This window comes from Zingiber officinale, chromosome 6B, assembly GCF_018446385.1.
Source record: "Zingiber officinale cultivar Zhangliang chromosome 6B, Zo_v1.1, whole genome shotgun sequence".
Lineage (NCBI taxonomy): Eukaryota > Viridiplantae > Streptophyta > Magnoliopsida > Zingiberales > Zingiberaceae > Zingiber > Zingiber officinale.
In genome coordinates, this window is record NC_055996.1 from 96,411,220 (window position 1) to 96,431,812 (window position 20,593).

Here is a 20,593-nt window from a genome sequence, read left to right on the forward strand (position 1 = left end):
TAAAGCAACATTTCTAAATGGTCCAATGAACCTAGGTTGTGTTAGGAATGCATGAATGGAATAGAATTGAAATAATTTGTTCCATTACAAACAACTAGGATGGATAATTTCGGTCGCCATGTTGAGCAAGCATGCTAAATGTGCTGAGCTTGTCAATTGGGGCTAATCAGCAGATCAAGTAAACCAAGTGGGATAGTAAGGGAAAGTAGGCTAAATATGTCGGGCTGACTGAATTGACTAATCAAGGCAGGTGGCTCAAAAGGGTCGAGCGAGCTAGGAGTATTAAGCGGGCTGGGGGTTGATTGTGCTAGGCGGACAGATCAAGACAAGCAAACGGTTTAGTAAAAATAGATCTATCAAACAAAGCAGCCTTATTAGGTTTGGGCAAATCAATCAAGCAACGCTAGGAGAAACAGGTTAAGCAAGCAGTCAAGACTGAGAAGGTATGGCAAACCCATAAAGCCAAGTGGTCAAGCACACTATTCTAGTCACAAGGATCAATCGGGTTGATCAAGTGAGGCGAACTAGTACTAGAAGTCTTGATATAGGTCGGGCAAACCAGTTAAGTGATCCCCCAAGGCGGGTTGTGGGTTAGGCGGCCAACCTACGAGCCCGCCATATATATATATATATATATATAGAAAAAGGTTGAAAATTAAGTTTGGGTTGTGGATTAGGCGGATCAAGTCCACGAGTCCACTGACTTTTCTACTTTAGTTTTAAATTTTGGGAAAAAAAATTCTCAGCCTACGAGCCAACCCAAGCCCACCATGGGCCAGCAACCCACGTAGGTCGGCACGCCTAGACCCGCCTTAAAATGGGTTGATAAAATTTCAACTCAATCCATTTAAATGGTTTGACAAATGCTTTGACAGGGCAAGCAAACTCGACGGCAACCCAAATTGACGGTTCTAAATGTAGTGACACATTTCAAATGGTAGCATATAGGGAGAAGTTTGTTTTTAAAAAAAAATGTGAAGCTTAAACTAAGAGGAGCACTTCCATCAGCAAAAAGCCTGGAGAAACAACCATCTTAAGAAGGCTAGGACAAGATTAACAATTAGGAACATCGAAGGAAAAATTGAGGGCATGGTTGTGACAATGGCATGCAATTGTTGGATAAATTGCAACCGCCTAAAAAGGATGACATTTGAGGATCACACATCTGAGTTCAACAATACTTTGCCTATAAAAATTGGCTTGACTGAGTTCAATGAACAAGTTAAACGTAGGTAGACATAATTCAACAATTAGAAAACTAGGAGACTGGCAGGTGGCAAATAACAAAACAAAAAGTGGCAAACCACGCCATATATTATTAGGAGGGTATGATTGTACGGCAAAGACAGTTCATGACACCAAACCCAACACTTCTGAACAACAAAAACTAAATCTTGCATCCTCCAAAAGAAGCATCCGGTTTCCCTTTAAAAAGCAAAGTGATTATATCATTGGCAGCTGAAAAAATTTGAAAAAATAAAAAGAGAGAGAGAAAGTAATCGAGGTTGTGTGCTTCAAGTAATGAAATTGTTAATCGTGCACCACCAACAGAAGCTATTGTTCAAGGGACTGGAGGTCCTTCAGAGTTACAGACAGGTGGTCAAGGCACATATATTTGATTTTAGACCAAGCTCTTCTCCTCTCAGTAAGTTACATGTTTGGCTTAGAAGGGTCATTAATACGGAGGGATGGAGGCATAGTTTGTAGGATCACGATCCTACACAAGATCGATTTGGGATCCGAATCGGATCAGTCAGGATCAGATGGTAGAATCGTACGATCCTACCACCATTAAAATTTAATTTAGTATTTGATAGGGGAGCCCTGGCGCAACGGTAAAGTTGTTGCTTTGTGATCAAAAGGTCACAGATTTAAATTTCTCTTGCAAAAAGCAAGATAAGGCTGTTTACAATGGATCCTTCCCCGGAACCCCACATGGCGGGAGCTTTATGCAATGTGTTGGCCTTTTTTTATTTGATAAGGTGATCAAATTAATCAATGAAGACTAATCAATTTGATATTTGATTAAATTCCCTTTAGAATAAATTATATCAAATTAATATAATAATATTAATCATATCAATGGCAATAATAGATTGAAAATAAATATAATTTATTTATAATTTAAAAATAAATATATATATATAGGATAATTCGATTCGAGTTTGAGAAAGTCTATTTAAGCAATCTCATTTAAATTAGGAGTTGATTGAATCAGTTAACTAAAGTTTCAATTAAAAACCTAATATTACAATAAAAATAAGTGTCGTCTCCTCTCCTCTAAAAACATCATTGTGCTATCTCCTCTCATCTGCGTGAGGTCGAGGCTCTCCTCTCACCCACGCTCACCACTCCCCTCACGGCCTCACCCGCGCGCTTACGCATCCATGTCGTCACCACTGTCAGTAGTCCACCGATGCCTTCCCCACTTCACCCCCCTCCATAAGGAGCCGACGCCGCCTCCTCGGGTCCCCTCCGCTCGCTGTCCACCGAGATGCCGACAAACGCTTAATTCCGATGCCACATCCGGATCGTTTGTAACGTAAGATCATGTCAATTTCACTGAAACCAAACGATTCCAACGATCCAGTTCCAATTCCACCACAAAACTGAACCACAATCGATTTAGTGATTCCAAATTGTAGGTCGTCGGTCGATCCCTTCCCCTCTTCATCCCCCTTCATAAGGTGTTGACGCCGCCTCCTTGGGTACCCTCCGCTCGCTACCCACCGAGATGTCGATGAGGATGCTTGATTCCGATGCCACATCCGAATCGTTTGTAACGTAAGGTCGTGTCGATTCCACCGATACCAAATGATTCCAACGATCCAGTTCCGATTCCACCACAAAACTGATCCCCAATCGATTTAGTGATTCTAGATCGTAGGATCATATGATCCTATCATCCGAATCATGATTTTACAAATCATCGATGGAGGGTTGAAATTAGAGAAGAATAAGGGCTGTGATTAAATGAATTTGATCCCCCTAGACCTCGCATGCCCTAGGTTGATGTATCAAAAGTCAATCATCATCCCTTCTACGGAATTTGATCCCCCTAGACCTTAAATCTTGTGTTGTGCTAGTAGGCATAGGCGAAACTTATCGTTCTGCCTGCTACCAAAACCATGACGATGGGTCAACTCCCGCGGAGGCCACTACGGAGATGCAAAGGATGTCGCGACCCCACGACAATCTCCACGAAGTCGTGGCACTCATGGCAGCCACAATTTTTTCCATTTTTCTTTTTATTTAATTATTTTTATGTTATTTTTATTTTAGAAGTTGAATTTTTTATTTTTTAAAACAACTATTTATTTTTTCCTATTAAAATTTTCTTTCTTTTTGTCTTATTAATTTTCTTCCTCTTTCATTCATTATTTTTTTCCTCCATTAAAATAAACAAAGAGGAAAAAAAACCTCTCATTACTACTAATAAGAGGTTTAAACTACTAATAAACTAAATCGTTTATATAAAAATTAGATTTAATTTTAAATAGATCAAAATATATCTAAATTAAATATAGCTTAACCTTCTTAATGACTTCAATTAACTTAAATCCACTTTTACTTAATAAGAATCAAATATTTCACAAGATAAGATCAAAATTTAAAATCAACATTCAACATCTAAAATTTAACTTAATAATAAGTGTCTATAATGATCAAATATTCATAAAAATATTTTTAATTAATATATTTTATATTTTAAAAGTATCAAAATCATATTGGCATGAAATGGTACTAAAGCATATCGTTCTGGTCATATACTGAAATTCTGACATGACTCACAATTTTAAACGTTGAAATAAAGAATAATAGACAATGAAATAGAATCTCTGTTCAAAACATGCTTTACTCACGGCTTGAAGCTCAATACCACATAAATGAAGCAATTAGATGATAGCATCAGCATACACATGATATGACATTCACACTCATGAGTAAATGTGGAAATCAAACTATCCTAAATTAGATGATTCTAATATTCTACTAGATGTTAATGTCTTGTATTTATAGTTATTCCATGTAATTAGCTATCAATCACGCAATTAGTTTCCTATTAATTAGGATTTCTGTATTTAATTTCAGTAATACCTTGTGTATTTATACTACATTTGTCCATGAATAAGATGTACTCTGTTTTTCCTCTCAAAACCACATGGTATCAGAGTCTAGGTTAACCTAGGACCCATTGTTTCTGCCGCCAATGACTGCAACCCTAAACTGCAGCATCCTCTTCTCTGCAACCCTAAACTGCAGCATCTCCTCTGCAACGACATCGTCGTCTTCTCCTCATGACAGCATTTTCTCATCTGCAGCGACGTCTTCTCCTCAGCAGTGCCAGCGTCTTCTCCTCTGCAGCGACAACGCCCTTTTCTCCTTCTAATCGTTCACCTCAGTCTCCATGGCCTATTCCAACCAAACCATCGACGATTCATCTATCACAAGCCCTCACGTTTCTTCCCATATACCAAGCAGTTCATAAACACCAGCCGATTCCTCCTTTGCCCTTAACATCAGTCACATACTTGATGGCTACAATTATCTTCACTTATCCCAGTCCATGATGATGTTTGTGACCGAACGTGGTCGCGATGATCACCGAAATCGGAGAAAACTCTCTATTCATCAACGAAAGAAATTTGGGATGTTGCCCATGAAACATTCTCAATCAATGACAACACCATAGAGTTATTCCACGTCAAAAGCACTCTTCAAGACCTACACCAAGCTGATGAATCAGTCACTGCCTTCTTCTCCACATTGACAAGGCTTTGGCAAAAATTGGATCATTTTGAATCTCATGAGTGGAAGTGTATCGACGATGCTGCATACTTCAAGAAAATTATCGAGACTAAACGGGTATTCATATTTCTTATGGGACTAGACAAGTCTCTCGATGAGATGTGTGGCCGAATCCTCAGCATGAAACCTCTCCCTAGTCTTTGAGGTATTTTCTGAAGTGAAGAAAGTGAAAAATGATCATGATGGGAACTCCAACCAAGACACTTTTGTCTAAGTCTTCTACCTTAGCCACTGCCACATAAGCATTCACATCTCTTGCTGCCCCAGTTGCTGGGATTTGCACGGCAGACCAACAAATTGAAAGCCTACGCAAAAGTATGACCATTGAGGTAATACTACTACTGTTGATGTGCCAAAACCATCTCCCTTCACCAAAGAACAAATGGATGCTCTCAGGCAAATCTTCAAGTCTTAAGTCACTACCAATATAGTCCAAATTGCTGCAGCAACCACTGAAGGTTCTCAAGGTAGTGACCCTTTTGCCTTTCATGTAACAAATCAACACTCATCCTCCTCTTGGATAGTTGACTCTAGTGCCTCCGACCATATGACAGGTGATAGAAGATTATTCACTACTTTTGTTCCATATTATGGTTCTGTACATATAGCTAATGGGTCACAATCCAAAGTCTTTGGAAGAGGGATTGTACGCCTGACACCCACTCTTACCCTTCAAGCTGTGTTATATGTCCCAAAGTTAGATTATAACTTACTCTATGTAAATAAACTTAATTCTGACCTTAATTGTGAGACTAAATTTTTTGCTCAATATTGTGTTTTTCAGGCATTGGATTCAGGGAAGATGATTGGCAGTGCTAAATTCTGTTTCGGATTATATCTCTTCAAAACAAGCAACCCTCTCATTGGTACACAACTCAGCTATCAGTGTCAGTCAAGTATCTTAAGTCTTGTTTTTATTCCAATAAAGATAGTGACATTATGTTATGACACTATCGATTAGGCCATCCAAATTTTATGTACCTAAAGCATCCGTTCCCATCATTATTCATATGTAAAAAACTAAATTCAGATGTTTGCTAACTCTCTAAACATACTCGTAGCACATATTCCCCTATGACATATAATTTGTCTCATTCGTTTTCCCTTATTTTGGGATCCCAATAAAATACCAAATCTCACTAAGGCTCGTTTGTTCTTACTTTTAGTTGATGATCATACCTGAATAAGTTGGACATTCCTTATAAAATATAAATCTGAAACCAACAACATTTTAAAAAACTTTCATATAATGATTAAGAATCAATTCCATACAGATCTTCAAGTTTGACAATGCCCGTGACTTCTTTAATTCTAATCTTGGTCCATATCTGAATGACCATGACATTGTACATCAAAGTTCCTATGTAGAAACTCCACAACAAAACGGGATTGTTGAACGCAAAAATCGTCATATATTAGAAGCAACCCGATCTCTGCTGTTTCAAGCTAATGCCCCAAAAAGATTTTGGGGTGAAACTATTCTTACTGCAATCTATTTGATAAATAGGGTGTCTTCTCGTGTCATCAACTTCCAAACACAACTCCAAGCCCTTGTCCACCTATACCCAAATTCTCATCTTGTTTTCAAAATTCCAATAAAAATCATTGGTTGTACTTTATCCATGTCTACCCCTATAACAGAAGTAAACTTGATGAACGTGCAATTAAATGCATGTTCATCGAGTACTCCTTGAATAAAAAGGATTACAAATGCTTCTCGCCTACAATCCAGAAATTCTACACTACCATGGATGCCACCTTTTTTTAAAGGCATCCATTCTTCTCCAATTTCGAAATTCGGGGGAGTCGTACACATGAATCTCAGAATTGGAACTAGTCCTCTCTCATTGACACTCTACCGCTTTTGTCTCGGCCACCTACCGATAATCAACCACCTCCTTTGGTCGGCCAATCTCCTTTGGCTGACCAACTTCAGCCTTCTGACAAACCACCTGATCATCTCAATCTTCCAGATAGGTCTATTAAAGTTTAGACGAGAAAACACCTGGAACAGACCAAGCACAACTAGGAATCAACCCTGAATCTAGTGACGAACAAAAGAGCACCGGTTAAACCAGCAATTAGTCCACAGTCAAAGCCCGTGGATTCTGAATCGCTAGATAATTCTATCTCCAATTTGGATCTACCAATTGCTCTTCAGAAAGGTATCAGATCATGCACAATGCATCCAATTCAGAATTATCTGTCATATGTCAGTCTCTCACAGAAGTTTAGAGCTTTTGTGTCAACACTAGACGAAATCTAGATTCATAGAGATGTATTTGAAGCCCAACAAAATCCTGCATGGCATACTGCTGTCCTCGAAGAATATCAGGCTCTAATGGTGAATGAAACTTGGATATTCACACCACTACCACCTGGGACGAGAGATGTTGGATGTAAGTGGATTTTTTCCGTGAAACAAAAGGCAGATGGAAGTGTTGATCAATTTAAGGCATGTCTAGTAGCAAAAGGTTTCACAGAGTCCTATGGGATTGACTATCATGAGACTTTTGCTCCAGTTGCCAAGTTCAATACCATAAGAGTTCTCCTATCTTATGTCGTAAATCAAGAGTGGCGAATATTCCAACTGGATGTGAAAAATGCATTCCTAAATGGAGATTTAGTTGAAGTATATATGGAAATTCCACCGGGATTTGAGAATGGTCAGACAAGAGGGAAAGTGTGTAAACTCAAAAAATCTCTATATGGACTCACACAGTCACCGCGGGCATGGTTTGAGAGGTTTTCCAAGGTCCTAAAGCTGGAAGGCCACTATCAATCCCAAGCCAGTCACACATTATTTGTTAAGAATGCACCCAATGGTAAGGTGACCATTTTAATCGTATACGTTGATGATATAGTACTCCCAGGAGAAAATAAAGAGGAAACAAAATGACTTTAAAATGTCCTATCCGAGGAATTTGAGATGAAGGACCTAGGACTTCTCAAATATTTTCTTGGTATGGAAGTTGGTAGATCTCATCAAGGAATATCCGTCACTCAGTGCAAATACGTGTTAGACTTGGTTCATGAAACTGGTATGAGTGGTAGTTGTCCATTGGAAGCACCTATGGATCCTAATGTCAAATTGAAGGCTAGAACAGAAGAAAAAATTGTTGATAGGGAGCAGTATCAGCATCTAGTAGGTAAATTGATTTACCTCACACACGGCCAAATATCAATTATGCAGTGAGTCGTGTTAGCCAGTTCCTCACCAATCCTTTAGTTGATCACTTGAAGGATATTCATAGAATCTTAAGATACTTGAAGGGAGATTTTGGAAAAGGACTTTTCTTTAAGAAAATGATAAATCGATTAGTGGAAATCTTTACAGATGTTGACTGGGTAGGATCTCAAAGTGATTGAAAGTCAACATGTGGTTATTGTTCATTTGTATGGGGAAATTTAGTCACTTGGCGCAGCAAGAAAACAGTCAATAGTTGCTCATAGTAGTGCTGAGGCAGAACTCCGAGCCTTAGTTCAAGGCGTTTGTGAAAGAATATGGTTAAAACGATTGTTAAAAGAGCTCAGAATTAGTTTCCAAGGTCCTATATAGGTGATGTGTGACAAAGCAATGGCTAAGAATCTTGTCCAACATGATCGATCAAAACATGTTAAAATTGATTGGCATTTTCTCAATGAGAAGATACAAGATAAGAGTGTGTTGATGAACTATGTCTCTTCTCATCAACAAGTTGCAGATATTCTTATCAAGGCTCTATTCAGATCCACCTTCAATGAACTTAATCTCAGACTTGGCTTAATGAGTATCTATCGCATAGTTTGAGGGGGAGTGTGGAAAATCAAACTATATGAATTTGGATGATTCTAATATTCTGCTACAAATGTCAATATCTTGTATTTATAGTTATTCCCTGTAATTAGTTATCAATCACGCAATTAGTTTCCTATTTATTAGGATTTCTGTATTTAGCTTCGTATTTTAGATAATACCTTATGTATTTATATTACATCTATCCATGTACTTTGTTTTTCCTCTCAAAACCACAGTAAAAAAATCCAACAGTATTGCAAGCAAGTGAAATGTAATTAGAGGTACCGGGAAAGCCAAATCAAGTAAGGCCGTCTGGTTACTTCCAAATTTTGTAAAAAGAAGCCCACCAGGATGTGACTGCATAAAGTACTTTGTCACATGAAAATTATAGAAGACATAAAGGGAAAAAAAATTGAGACAAATTGTTTAGAAGATAAAACCTATTAAAGAAGGTCATTACCTTTTCTTTGCGGTTGTCAACCTGTGAATGTGACCCGACTATAAGAATACCTTGTGGCATCAACTCAAGCTTGTTTTTCATTGTCATATATGAATCCGTAACTCCAGATATAGATTTCTCAATATCTTTGAGAAAAACAATCAAAGGGCCATTTTTACTTTCTTCTGTCACAACCTGAAAAAATATAATAGTGAGGAAACATCCCAAATGCATGCCAACTGTATATCAATATGCAAAGGATAAGAACAAAATAGCATACCTCTAACAATTCATTGATTGCAAGCTTTTCAAACTCCTCACTCCCAGAGAAGTCTGGGCGAAGTAAATCAGCTGTATAAAAGACAGTTAATTGAGAGAGAGAAAAACTAGTACTTATAAACAACTAAGAAAACAAGAACAAAAAAGTAAGGTCAACTGAGAATCACCAGCGCAAAAGAATCCATGATCTTCTTCACATAAGCCCCCAAGATCATTACCCTCTGGAATTTGTTTGTCAAATCTAACTCCAACCTTAGAGGATACATTTTCTTCAAAAGCAAGAAGTACTCTCCCACGGTACCCATAATTTGGGCCCCTGCATATAAAAAATAAACAATGAGTCGAGAATGGCAAAAGCAACCAATATATTAAGAATCAGAAGAAACAATAAAAAGAAAACCACAATAAAAAAAACATAAAAACTATTTCCTTTCAAGGTTCATAATCTCGAGCTATGTTGAAGTTTTCGTCTTTAAGTATAACGATATTTTTTTGGTATTATATCGACGTTTTGTTGCATGGTGTCAGTGACGAATTGGAGATTGAAGAAGGAGATGAAGAATACGAAGGAGACATTGTCAATGCCAATTGGAATTGAATTTTGGTAATTTACCATAACAATACATTTCGACCATTTCGCTCAACATGGTATGAGATTTCAAACCATGTTTCCTTTACAAAATAGGCTATAGGCTACCCATCAATACTTGGCCTCCTGATCGTGTTTATTAGGGAGAAAAATGGATGAGTCATTTGTCCTGAATGGCTACAAGCTTATAACATAAGCAGGAGAGATTAATATGGACAATAAGATGAGATAATGTATTTATAAGTAGCAATACTTACCACTATTTACCAATATGGCTGAAGGTTACTAAACCAATGATGACAACTAGTGAGTTCCATCACAAAGTATCAAATGATATAAAAAGATGAATATCAATGAACAATTTACTCAATCAAGATAGTGATACCACATAAAAATAAAGTGGAAGAAACTTGATTATTTGAAAGAAAAATATCCCAGGGCGAAGGGAAAGGATGAGAGATTGATTAGGAAAGGGAGAACAGTCTAAATTATAAATAGTATTATATTATAGGGCAAAGGGAAAGGATGAGAGGTTGCTTATTATAAATAGTATTATATTATATGAAAATATTTATATGATATATGAGTGCAAAATTGTAAATATACAAGAAAATATAAATTTTAAAAAAAGTTGAATTCTGGAAATCAAATGAACTGGCCAGGTTTACTAGTAAGTGAATATGACTGTCCCATGGTTCAGGTTGCTTGGTTCTCTGCTCAAATCAACCAGTTGTCCCGTTCATGTTTATAACCATGCATGGACAACAGAACCAAACATGCCTAAGTTCATAAAGAGACTTAAGAGTCAGACAGATAGAGGCAATTGTTACACTTTATAATACTTTATAATGGACCGACTACATTATAGGGGTAATCACATGCATTTGAAGTATTCTGGCTATCCTAGGTAAGGCCCACTGTAGAAAATAATATGATTCAAAAGAGAATCAATAGAATTAATTGGTTAATGATATTTTTTGTGGTTTATACAAAAGTGTATTGTTTTGTATCATGTGATAAGGCTAAAAAAAAAGTAATAGTTGCATCAGTAAAAACAAATGGTTGTACCACACTATATATAGTAAGAAAATCCAAATCATATTCATAAAATGGAATGTTAAACAACTAGCCAATGCTTAAAGTTCCTTTCTCAGTGGAGTTTAGGTCTTTGTACAGAATGAAACAAAAGTGACAGTGGCAACAACAAGGGTAGGCTCAGCTTATGTGGTTAAAACAAAGAGGCAATAGAGTCGGAGTGAAGGAAAGGCTTCGTCTTGTTTCAAATATTAGAATAGAGAATAAGATAAGGCAATTTTGGTTAACACTGAATTTTGGTAGATAAGCCGAAAAACACAAGGTAGGTATTGTCTATATTTGTACCAATCACATTTCAGTTTTGTTCCACATGTGGAATGCCATGATTTGCCCTTGCCAGCTAACATGGACCAACATTTCGAACCTTGCAATGTGCCAAATCAATGCTTAAAATCATGTAATAATAGCATCAATCAAATGCCTCTACCACTCGTATATGACTGTATCAAGTGAGAGGATTGGATTCATATTCATACATGAGAAGTGTAACAACTACCAAGTAAATACTCTAAAATAAAGCAAGCCAGGTTTATGAAAAGTGGATTCCACAATAGAAAATATTATATGGAAAATTTTAAAAAGGACGATACTCAGTTTTTAAGGCGATGAACACCAAAATTGAGATTAAAATTCGACCTTAACAATTGTAACTCGAGATTCAAGGACGAAACTAAAGGCGAAAGGTTCAAGACTCATCTATAGGGACATGTTTCAATATTAAAAAAATCAAAATTAAAGGTTTTAGGACAAGATTCTTCTTGATTTATAAAGTGATAAAATATTTGAGATGCAACATTTAATCATAATATTGAAGATCGAAGATTCAATGATTTGGGATTCAAATAGCAAATTTAAATACGTTATTGAAGTTCAAGACCCCATTGGCTCAGTAGTAAATTTCGAGATTCAGAAACAAGATTCAAATGGTGGTGAGATCGAGAAATAAGTTTCGACATTCAATAGAATTCTTTGAATTCGAGCATGAAGTGGCACATAACAAGTGCAAGTCTGCAACAAGGAGCAAAGTCATAATGCCAGCACTTAACTTCCGCTTAGGAATATAATAGTTCAGTTTATGTAGGTGTCTTCAGTAAAAAAATTTCCTCTGCCATCAGAACACAGATATACGATACCATGATAATGAGACAGAATTATAAGTGATACCTAATTGAGGAAGAAAACCTTTAAATCCTCACTAAGGGATATCGAGTTTAATAGTTAGCAATGGAAACAAATAGGAATATAAGATAAACCAAAAGTATAAATATTGGAACATAATACTTCAAAACAGTAGTATACCTTTGAGGTGGCTGAATAGGAAAGCCTGATGAAGGAAATGAGCCAACATATTTCACCCTATCACCTGTGAAAATCAAGACATTGCTTCATTAAGCTTACAGCAACATAAACTATAAAGTAACTTCAACAATATAAGTATACAAGCTAGAACGCGGCTAACCTTCTTTGAATGTGTAGTTCTTTGATGTTGCAGTAGATATCTCTTGCTTTGGAAGAGATTGAGAATTTAAAGATGCCCCTGCAATATCTGCTTCCACACTGGAAGTTGGTTTTCTCAGTTGTACGCTGTCAATAAGAGTAGTACGGTGCTTACAAAAGATGCCTTGTTTATCCATTCTCACACTCTCTTTTAATGTTTCTGAGTCCTTCGAAGATGATCCCTGCAATCAATTGTTTTCCAGTTCCCACTAAAGATTAGTGACAATTTTAAGTATTATCATCATGACGATAAAATATTCAATTTCCAATGTTAAGTGCATAATAAATAACCAATTGTAAGAGGTTTTTATTTAAAAAATATTCAATCATAGAAAAAACTTACACTGGGTAACAGAAGAGAATCAATAGTGAGCAGTCTAGCAGCAAACTGTTTGGCAAGGGCCTTTATTAAAGTTTCTTGATATATTTCAGATCCTAGAGAGTTAAATAAACACATCTTATGTTTTATAAGATTATTGAGTGCAAAAATCAGTTTTTACTCTTGAAAATTAACAATTTCAATCATACCTGTTGGGCCAGATAATAGAATCCGATTATTTACTGATGAAATATCTGCAGTGTACTTTATGAATTCCTTGCGTTCCAGATGAATCAATGCACAAGTCATGAGAATTTTTTTCAGGTTCTCACTGGAAGATCAAAAAGAAAAAGATAATTAATGATCCTCCCAACAAGATTTTTGAAGAAATAAGACAGCTTATAGTCTTATATCATCTGCATGTGTGGGGCAATGGTTGTGCTATTTTTTTCAATTAAACTTAGAAACTTGAAGCAGTATAACCAAAGGGTAATCTCTGACAAGCAATACATCAGATTATGATAACTGTTATGTAAATTAGCACACAAAACATATAATAGGCAATATCTCAATATGAGACAAAAGAAAGTTCTTTAATATAGAGAAGAAGCACATCATGCAACATTTTTTGTGTCTTACTAGGCAACAAAGGACTAACAGTTTGGTAAGCACAATCGGCATAAGAGTTTAATTGATACTAACAGTTATTTGTTCTTATTTATGATAGAATCAGTTTGGTAATTTCTTCAGCTAGATTGGATAAGTTTTTTAAATTAGCCTAAGCAAGCTAAGGTTCAAAATCTCAAACCATGACAAAGTTTTGAACTTTGCCTGAAACGATATTGTTTCAATACCGACCTCAACGTATGATGCTGGTGGAGAATCGAAGGGGAAGGAGGAATAAGATGAAAAAGAAGAAAACACAACAGTATCCCTAACTTCTTATTGTGTTTTATCTGGAATGGTAGTATTGGCATTTTGTATGGACAAAAGCTATAAAAGATAAAACAAGACGTGTTTTATAGCAAGTCAAGAAGTGTTGAATGTCAATATAACACGATACTAATCCACATGATTAACACAACACATGATATATTATTTGTGCCGAGTAGTATCAAGTTCAGTAATTTATCAAAATGATATATTTTGACGTATGATCCAGCAAAATATAGCACTGTACAAGATTTCAAACCATGAATCAAACCAAAACTTGTTTCAAGTGGATGACTTCTAGAGATTTCTCAAAGAATAAAAAATAAATAAATAAAAATATTCCAATCCTTTGAATTTCAAGTGGAAACATTATGCTAGCCAGGCATCAATATTATACTTGTTGGAAGAAAAAAAAAAGATGAGATCCACAAATGAGTGCTTCGTGATGACTATTTAACTACAAACATTATTGAACCTCACAGCCCAAATTACCATTGGATGCCATAGAGATTTCTCAAGCAATTACTAACATAAAATTAATGTGGAGCTTTTTAAGTTTACAAACTTAAAGAAACAAGAATCCTTCAAGTTTATAGACCAATTCAAAATGGAACTTCATTATAGATATTTATTGGTCACCAATCCTCGGATATGTTGATTCCAATTTGAATCATACTTCATTATAGACATTTATAAGGTATTTAAAGATTCCAATTTGAATAATTCATCAATTTGTAGATACTATCAAATACTCTAGTACTCAGATTCTTATGTTGTATTTACACTGAGAAGTGAACCAATTCCATGGATTGGCACAGTTCACAAGCACAGTCCTTATTCCTTCCCATGTACAAGGCCCCACAAATGGAATCATACTGATCCATATAATTGATTCCATTTCCACTTGTAAGATCTCACATTCAACAAAGGTAAACAAGGGAAGGAGTATAGATTGTGCTTGGGAACAATGCTAATTCATAGAATTGATTGCATACTATGCTAAGAACTGCATGAACCTATGGAATTATTTCCTTCCATTTGTGTAAATAAGGGTATGTATCCCCATGGCGCCCATGTCAAACATCCCAACACTCTTAATCAAGGTTATCAAATTTTCTGGCAAATCATTTTGGTGAATTATCAACTGGTGAATCTTATTGAACACTGAAACTTAAGGTTCCAATATTAGAAACAAAATATGTTTAAAATAATACAATTGATTTAGGATAATTTTGATATCCAAAAAGTATATAAAACAATATAATAGTTTCATATAATAACATAATAAAATAGATGGAAAAAAACTTCTTTGTTGATTCATAACAAAATTATACTAAATAAAATTGATGATAATGTATCAATTATTATTTATTTTATTTCATTATAGATAATGGGATCAAATGTTTGGTTATTGTTGTTGTCATATTAGAATGAAATAAGTATTAGGAATCTTGCTCATCAAATGTTTTTGGCATAGAAAAATCAATGTCAACCCCATAATATGATATTCACTCTATTTCACCACTTTATTTCTATAGTCTAATATAAAATTCATCATTTTTCTTCTTTTATAATAAATTTGATTTAATTTTTAGTAAATTAGGTATTTGGGTTTAATCTAATTCTTAATGGGTTAAATTTAACCTTTAACGAATTTTCTTTCTTATTTTTAAAATTGTATAAAATAAAATGTATCAAATTATATTGAATCAAAGTGTATCATCATGGTTCTTTTCTCTTTTGATTTGTATGTAAGAATCATGTCATTTTATACATAAACTTTATGCAATAATATGGTTGCGATAGTTATCTCTTAACACAGACTCTTAGTTGGACATGATCTATGTTCATATTAAATACTCGTACGTTTGGGCTGTGAGGGGCGTGTAAGGTGAGCATAACCACCTTTTGCTACAATATTAAATGCTCATACACCCAAGGACTACGACAAGGATCCTCTATCACCATTTCGGTTTGAGATCTGCATTGAGATCTTTGGAAGGCAGTTGCAATAGAGCACGATGCAGCCTAGCTTCAACTTCCACTCGCAATGCAAACACCTTAGATTGGCTCATTTAGCTTATGTAGATGATCTCCTTTTTAGTCGAGATGCATTGATCACATTTCTACAAAACTTTAATTCTACTCTTTAAGTCCAATATCTACCTCGTTGAAGTTGATGATACGATGCGGAGTAGGCTCCTATCCATCACAGGTTTCCAAGAAGGTGCTATGCCTTTCAGGTACCTCGGGATTCCACTAGCTACACAACACCTACGGATATCTGATTATAGCTCGCTGACTGATTCTTTGATCCAGCGGATCAACGCCTAGCCAAGCAGGACATTGTCTTATGCAAACAAGGTGCAACTTATGATAGTACTTCAGGGCGTCGAGTGCTTCTCGCTTTCTATTATGCCACTACCATTGGGTATCATCGACCGTATCTACCGCCAGTCTTTCATGTGGACGTCCAAGCATCCTCTAGGAAGATATGTGTAAACCGAAAGACGAGGGTGGCATGGGATTCAGAGACTTACGAGCATAAAACCTAGCCCTCCTAGCTAAGGTTCTCTAAAAGATTCAGGAGGAGGATGCATTATGGATCAAGTGGGTACATCATACATACTTAAGTCACAATGATTTGTGATCGTGGCAAGCAGCTCATTCAGATTCCCCCATGATCAAGCTTTTATTACACGAGATCTCATTCTGAAGGTTGTTGGGTCATCACCTGAGGCGACTAGACAGAGACGGGCAAAGTGGTATTCACAATGGCTGAGTCGCTCGGACTTATGATTTCTTCTGAAGTCCTAATCCCAAGGTGCCATGACAGTGTGGAAATCTTACATTCAGGCAGTCACTTTTTTGGATGTTGGCACAACAAAGACTCCTCACCCGAAACCGATAGGAGTATTAGGAGAATCAACAGTTTACAGATAGGTGTTGGAGACACAAGAGCATTTGTTCCTCTAGTGCCCCCCCTCCCCCATTGCAAACACAGGAGCATCTGCATATGCATCCAAAAATGTCCACCTATCGGAAGACGATATGTGTCTTTGGACGATATTACAGAGAGAGTGACAAAGGCTCGTCATTTAGCTTTGTCATCGCTGATACATTATGTGTGGAGGGCCCAAAATCGTAGTTTTTTTTTTTGTGAGGATTAGTAAGATGTAAAAGGATAATCAAGAAGTGTAGATACATGTATACATGTCTTTAGGTATCTATTCATATCTGATACTACATCAGACATGAATAGATCTTAAAACTTCATTTTGTACATTTTGGATACATGATATACCACTTTTACTTATCCAAAAAAAAATTACTCATACATAGGATCAAGTAACCTGCATTAAACACAAGCTAATGGAGATGAGTATTTTCTATTCTCAATTCATGCATTACTCAACCTAGATAATGTAGATACTTTTAAATAAAGATGATGCAGAAACTGACACCATATTGTCAGAACTCAGTATGTGCCAACATATACAAAAGCGGTCAACAATGTATACCCTTTCTGAGTACCATTGAGGACAAGTATGAGAAAAGATCTTGGCTCTTTGCCTAATTTCTTCAGAATAAATAAATATAAAGAGCAAACAAAATTAAGATCAAGAAATCTACAATAATTGTTCAGAAAATGGCAAACCAAAGAATAACATACATAATCAAATATTAGGTAAGCAATATGCAAAGACATGAACATGATATCTCACCTCAAATAGTAGGGAAACTTCTCAAACGAAACTTGAATATCACTTGGATTAAGTATTGCTTGTTTCAAACCATCTTTAAAAGCTTGGCATCTATTAGAGGGAACGAAAGTTGTTGATTCCAGATCCTTGAGGAAATCCCTATGATCATCAAATGCTTTGAAAGCATTTACAGTCAAATCCAGATCAGATGTAGGGGATCCTGCAAGCATTCTTAAAGAGGGACGTGTTTCATAGTTTATAGAAGAAACCTTCCCAATTTCATCGTCATGGCGCACATCAGGACCAATACTATCAAGTTGCATGACCTCATCTCCAACAAGATCAGAAGATAAGACTGCATCAGGATTATCAGTTGGAGACTCAGCACCCCCATCATTGTCAGAGGTTTCCTTTAGAATATCAGAGTCCTTCTCAAGATCTGGATTACAATCTTCTGATGCATCACAAACAGAATCCAAGGCAGGCTTTTCTAAACCTTCATGAATGTTCTCATCAATAGGTGATGATGGCGCATCAGGCAGATCCTTTATGTTATTAGAAAGGGATGCCAGTATTGATGCTCCAGCAACTGCTGATGGATCTCCTGACCTGGTCTCAACTTGTACTTCTTTAGCAGAGAGAACCTTTGGTTCTGAAATATCAAGTGGAGAAGGTAGCACCGACACAGCTGAATTGTTGCTCTTAAGTAGCTGAAATATCTGCCTACAGATAAGAAATTTTTTCTCTCCCAAGACCAGAAATGAAAAAAAAACGAGAAGCAGTAACAGTCTTGCTCTTAAGCTAGTATATTTAGAAATTTTCATAAAGGATACATAAGCATGTTTCCCTGAAGCACTAAAAATCAATTCATCTCCTCCCATGAGAACAACATTTGAGTTTCTCTCAAAAGTCTTTCCATTTACCTGCACAACTCCTTTCCTTCCTACTATTTCAAGCATTGCTACCAATGAACCTCCAAGCTGATGTTACAATAATAAAGATGACAGAAAAAAAATACAATGAATCTTTCAACTCAAAATATCTGTTTACCAATTTTAATAACCGCATTTGTACCTGGGAATGTCTCAATCTGCAAAGAGTTTTACTGACAGATGGATCCTTTAACCACAAATTACAGGTTGGGCTTTGGCCAACAATGAAGTGAGGACTAGAAAGAAGAAGATGGGGATTCTGGACACAGACAATAGAATCAAGCATCAGACTAGAAATAAGGAGTACCAAGTAACTGAACTTGACAAGGAAAAAATAGGTCCAACACCTTCACTCCGCTATTGCCAGCTTGATAAAGCATTCAGAAGAAGGGTTAAACAAACCTGACTCTAGGTAACCAAAATGAAGTACCACAACCTCAAGTATTTTATAAACCCTGCAGGTCTATTGTGATTTATAACTACCCTTTAAGTTAGCAAAGTGCCTTATGCCAATATGCAAACAAAACCTTCTACATTCAAAATCAATGACTTTCCCAATATATTTTTCAACTTCAAAATTGAGTGTTATCAAAGTCACTCATATTGTATCTCTAGGAACCATCAGTCACCTTTTCAAAAATTTTGTTGATGACAAAGCATACCCTTCCTGAATCTTCTGACTTCGAATATAAATAGATTAACTTGTTTAAACATGTAAGGACGGTTTAAAATTTTGTTCCAATTCTGTCCTAAGCCAAGTGTGATGGTGTTGGTGGTGCTGAGGGAGTACCAAGGTGGTACCAAGTGGCACTAATCTGAAATGGAGGTGGGGGAGAAGGAGAAGAGGAGAAACTTATAATCATTGCCACATGCCTTTAGGTGTTGCCACAACAGTGCTGCCACATCTAAAAGAAGGAAGAAAAAACGCTGCCCATTGTCCATGTCTGTAAGAAAGGGCACGTGTTTGTCTGTTGCGTACATCTTTTAGAGAAAGAGGTGCTTTCGCTACCTACATTTGAAGCATCACATCATGAAGAAGGGAAAAAGTCCTAACAACATCTCGAAGGAAGTAGTCACATCTCAAAGAGTAAAAGAAGCATCACTCCAAGATGGTGATAAGAAGAAGAGGATCTTTAACCATTGATCTTATGTCAAGCCCATGGTTTGAAATCTCATACCAAGCCAGTGAAATGGTCGAAATGTATGATTCCAGTATATCACCGAAACTCAATACCACTCGGCGCCAAAGTTCAAGATAGTCCTGCCGTAGTTTCGATCTTTAACTAAAAAGAGGCTATTCCAATATCATGTTGCCGCTCTAATATGGTGTCGATAACAGACTGAAGGTTGAAGGAGGAAGGAGAAGAAACAAAGGAAAGAGACATTGTTTGTGCAAAGTGGTATGGAGTTTTTGGCATGTTACAAGATTTAAAACCATGCTCAGCATAAACAATGTTCCCTTCCTATGCTTCATCTTCTTCCTTCTTCAACTCCCACCACATTTAATACCTTGCTTGTAATCATACCAATATACAGTTGTGTGTGTTGGTGAATATCTAATTAGCTAGTTATAAGAATGCACATTGAACATTACCAAAATTGGTTCTTTCTTTCTTTCCTCCAACTTTGTATCATTCACACTAAGTTGTCAAACTAGTTGCTTAAATTGGGTCAAACATCAGGAACATGCATCTTAGCCAAAATCTCCTACTCTTTTGAGAAATTTATAACACTTAGTTCCACGAGCAAGAAAAAGTGGAGATGCCCAAATCATATTTTTCATCGTTAATATACTCATTATACACCTGCAAATAATAATCACCACATGTGCAAATATAGAAACACTTAAGGTACCATACATTAAATTATGTACGATGATGGGCGTAAAGCAAATAAACCTTCAGACATAAGAACTTCTTTGGCAAACAGAAATAAGTGATGAATTTAAAATTCTGAGAAACAGGGAAATTAAATTTCTAAAATTCAAATTTAAATGAAAAATTATTGTTGAATATATCTATAAACTGCTTAAAGTAATGTGTTGTAAGCTTTTAATTTAACTAAGGTGTTAAATAAAACAGATAGCAACCAAGACAAAATGCAACATACAGTTTCAGGTTTTTAAGGATTTCTCACAAGAGATGTCAATTGAAGCATTAACATAACTTACAGCCTTGATAAATTAAAAAAGTACACGTTAATAAAATATAAAGATTTAA

The 20,593-nt window shown here is 36.1% G+C and overlaps 1 protein-coding gene across 1 annotated transcript in view; it reads right to left on the reverse strand.

Moving 5' to 3' along the window:
- The window catches only part of LOC121993256, a 39,729-nt gene that overhangs the window by 10,105 nt on the left and 9,031 nt on the right, over positions 1-20,593 (reverse strand). The window contains exons 4-14 of the mRNA XM_042547982.1: positions 18,517-18,633; positions 18,276-18,422; positions 17,464-18,161; positions 13,015-13,136; positions 12,830-12,921; positions 12,449-12,668; positions 12,289-12,352; positions 9,473-9,621; positions 9,307-9,377; positions 9,048-9,221; positions 8,873-8,944 (exon numbers count right to left, since the gene is read on the reverse strand). Coding sequence (XP_042403916.1) covers positions 8,873-8,944; positions 9,048-9,221; positions 9,307-9,377; positions 9,473-9,621; positions 12,289-12,352; positions 12,449-12,668; positions 12,830-12,921; positions 13,015-13,136; positions 17,464-18,161; positions 18,276-18,422; positions 18,517-18,633 — 1,926 coding nt within the window. The remainder of the gene's footprint in view (positions 1-8,872; positions 8,945-9,047; positions 9,222-9,306; positions 9,378-9,472; positions 9,622-12,288; positions 12,353-12,448; positions 12,669-12,829; positions 12,922-13,014; positions 13,137-17,463; positions 18,162-18,275; positions 18,423-18,516; positions 18,634-20,593) is intronic.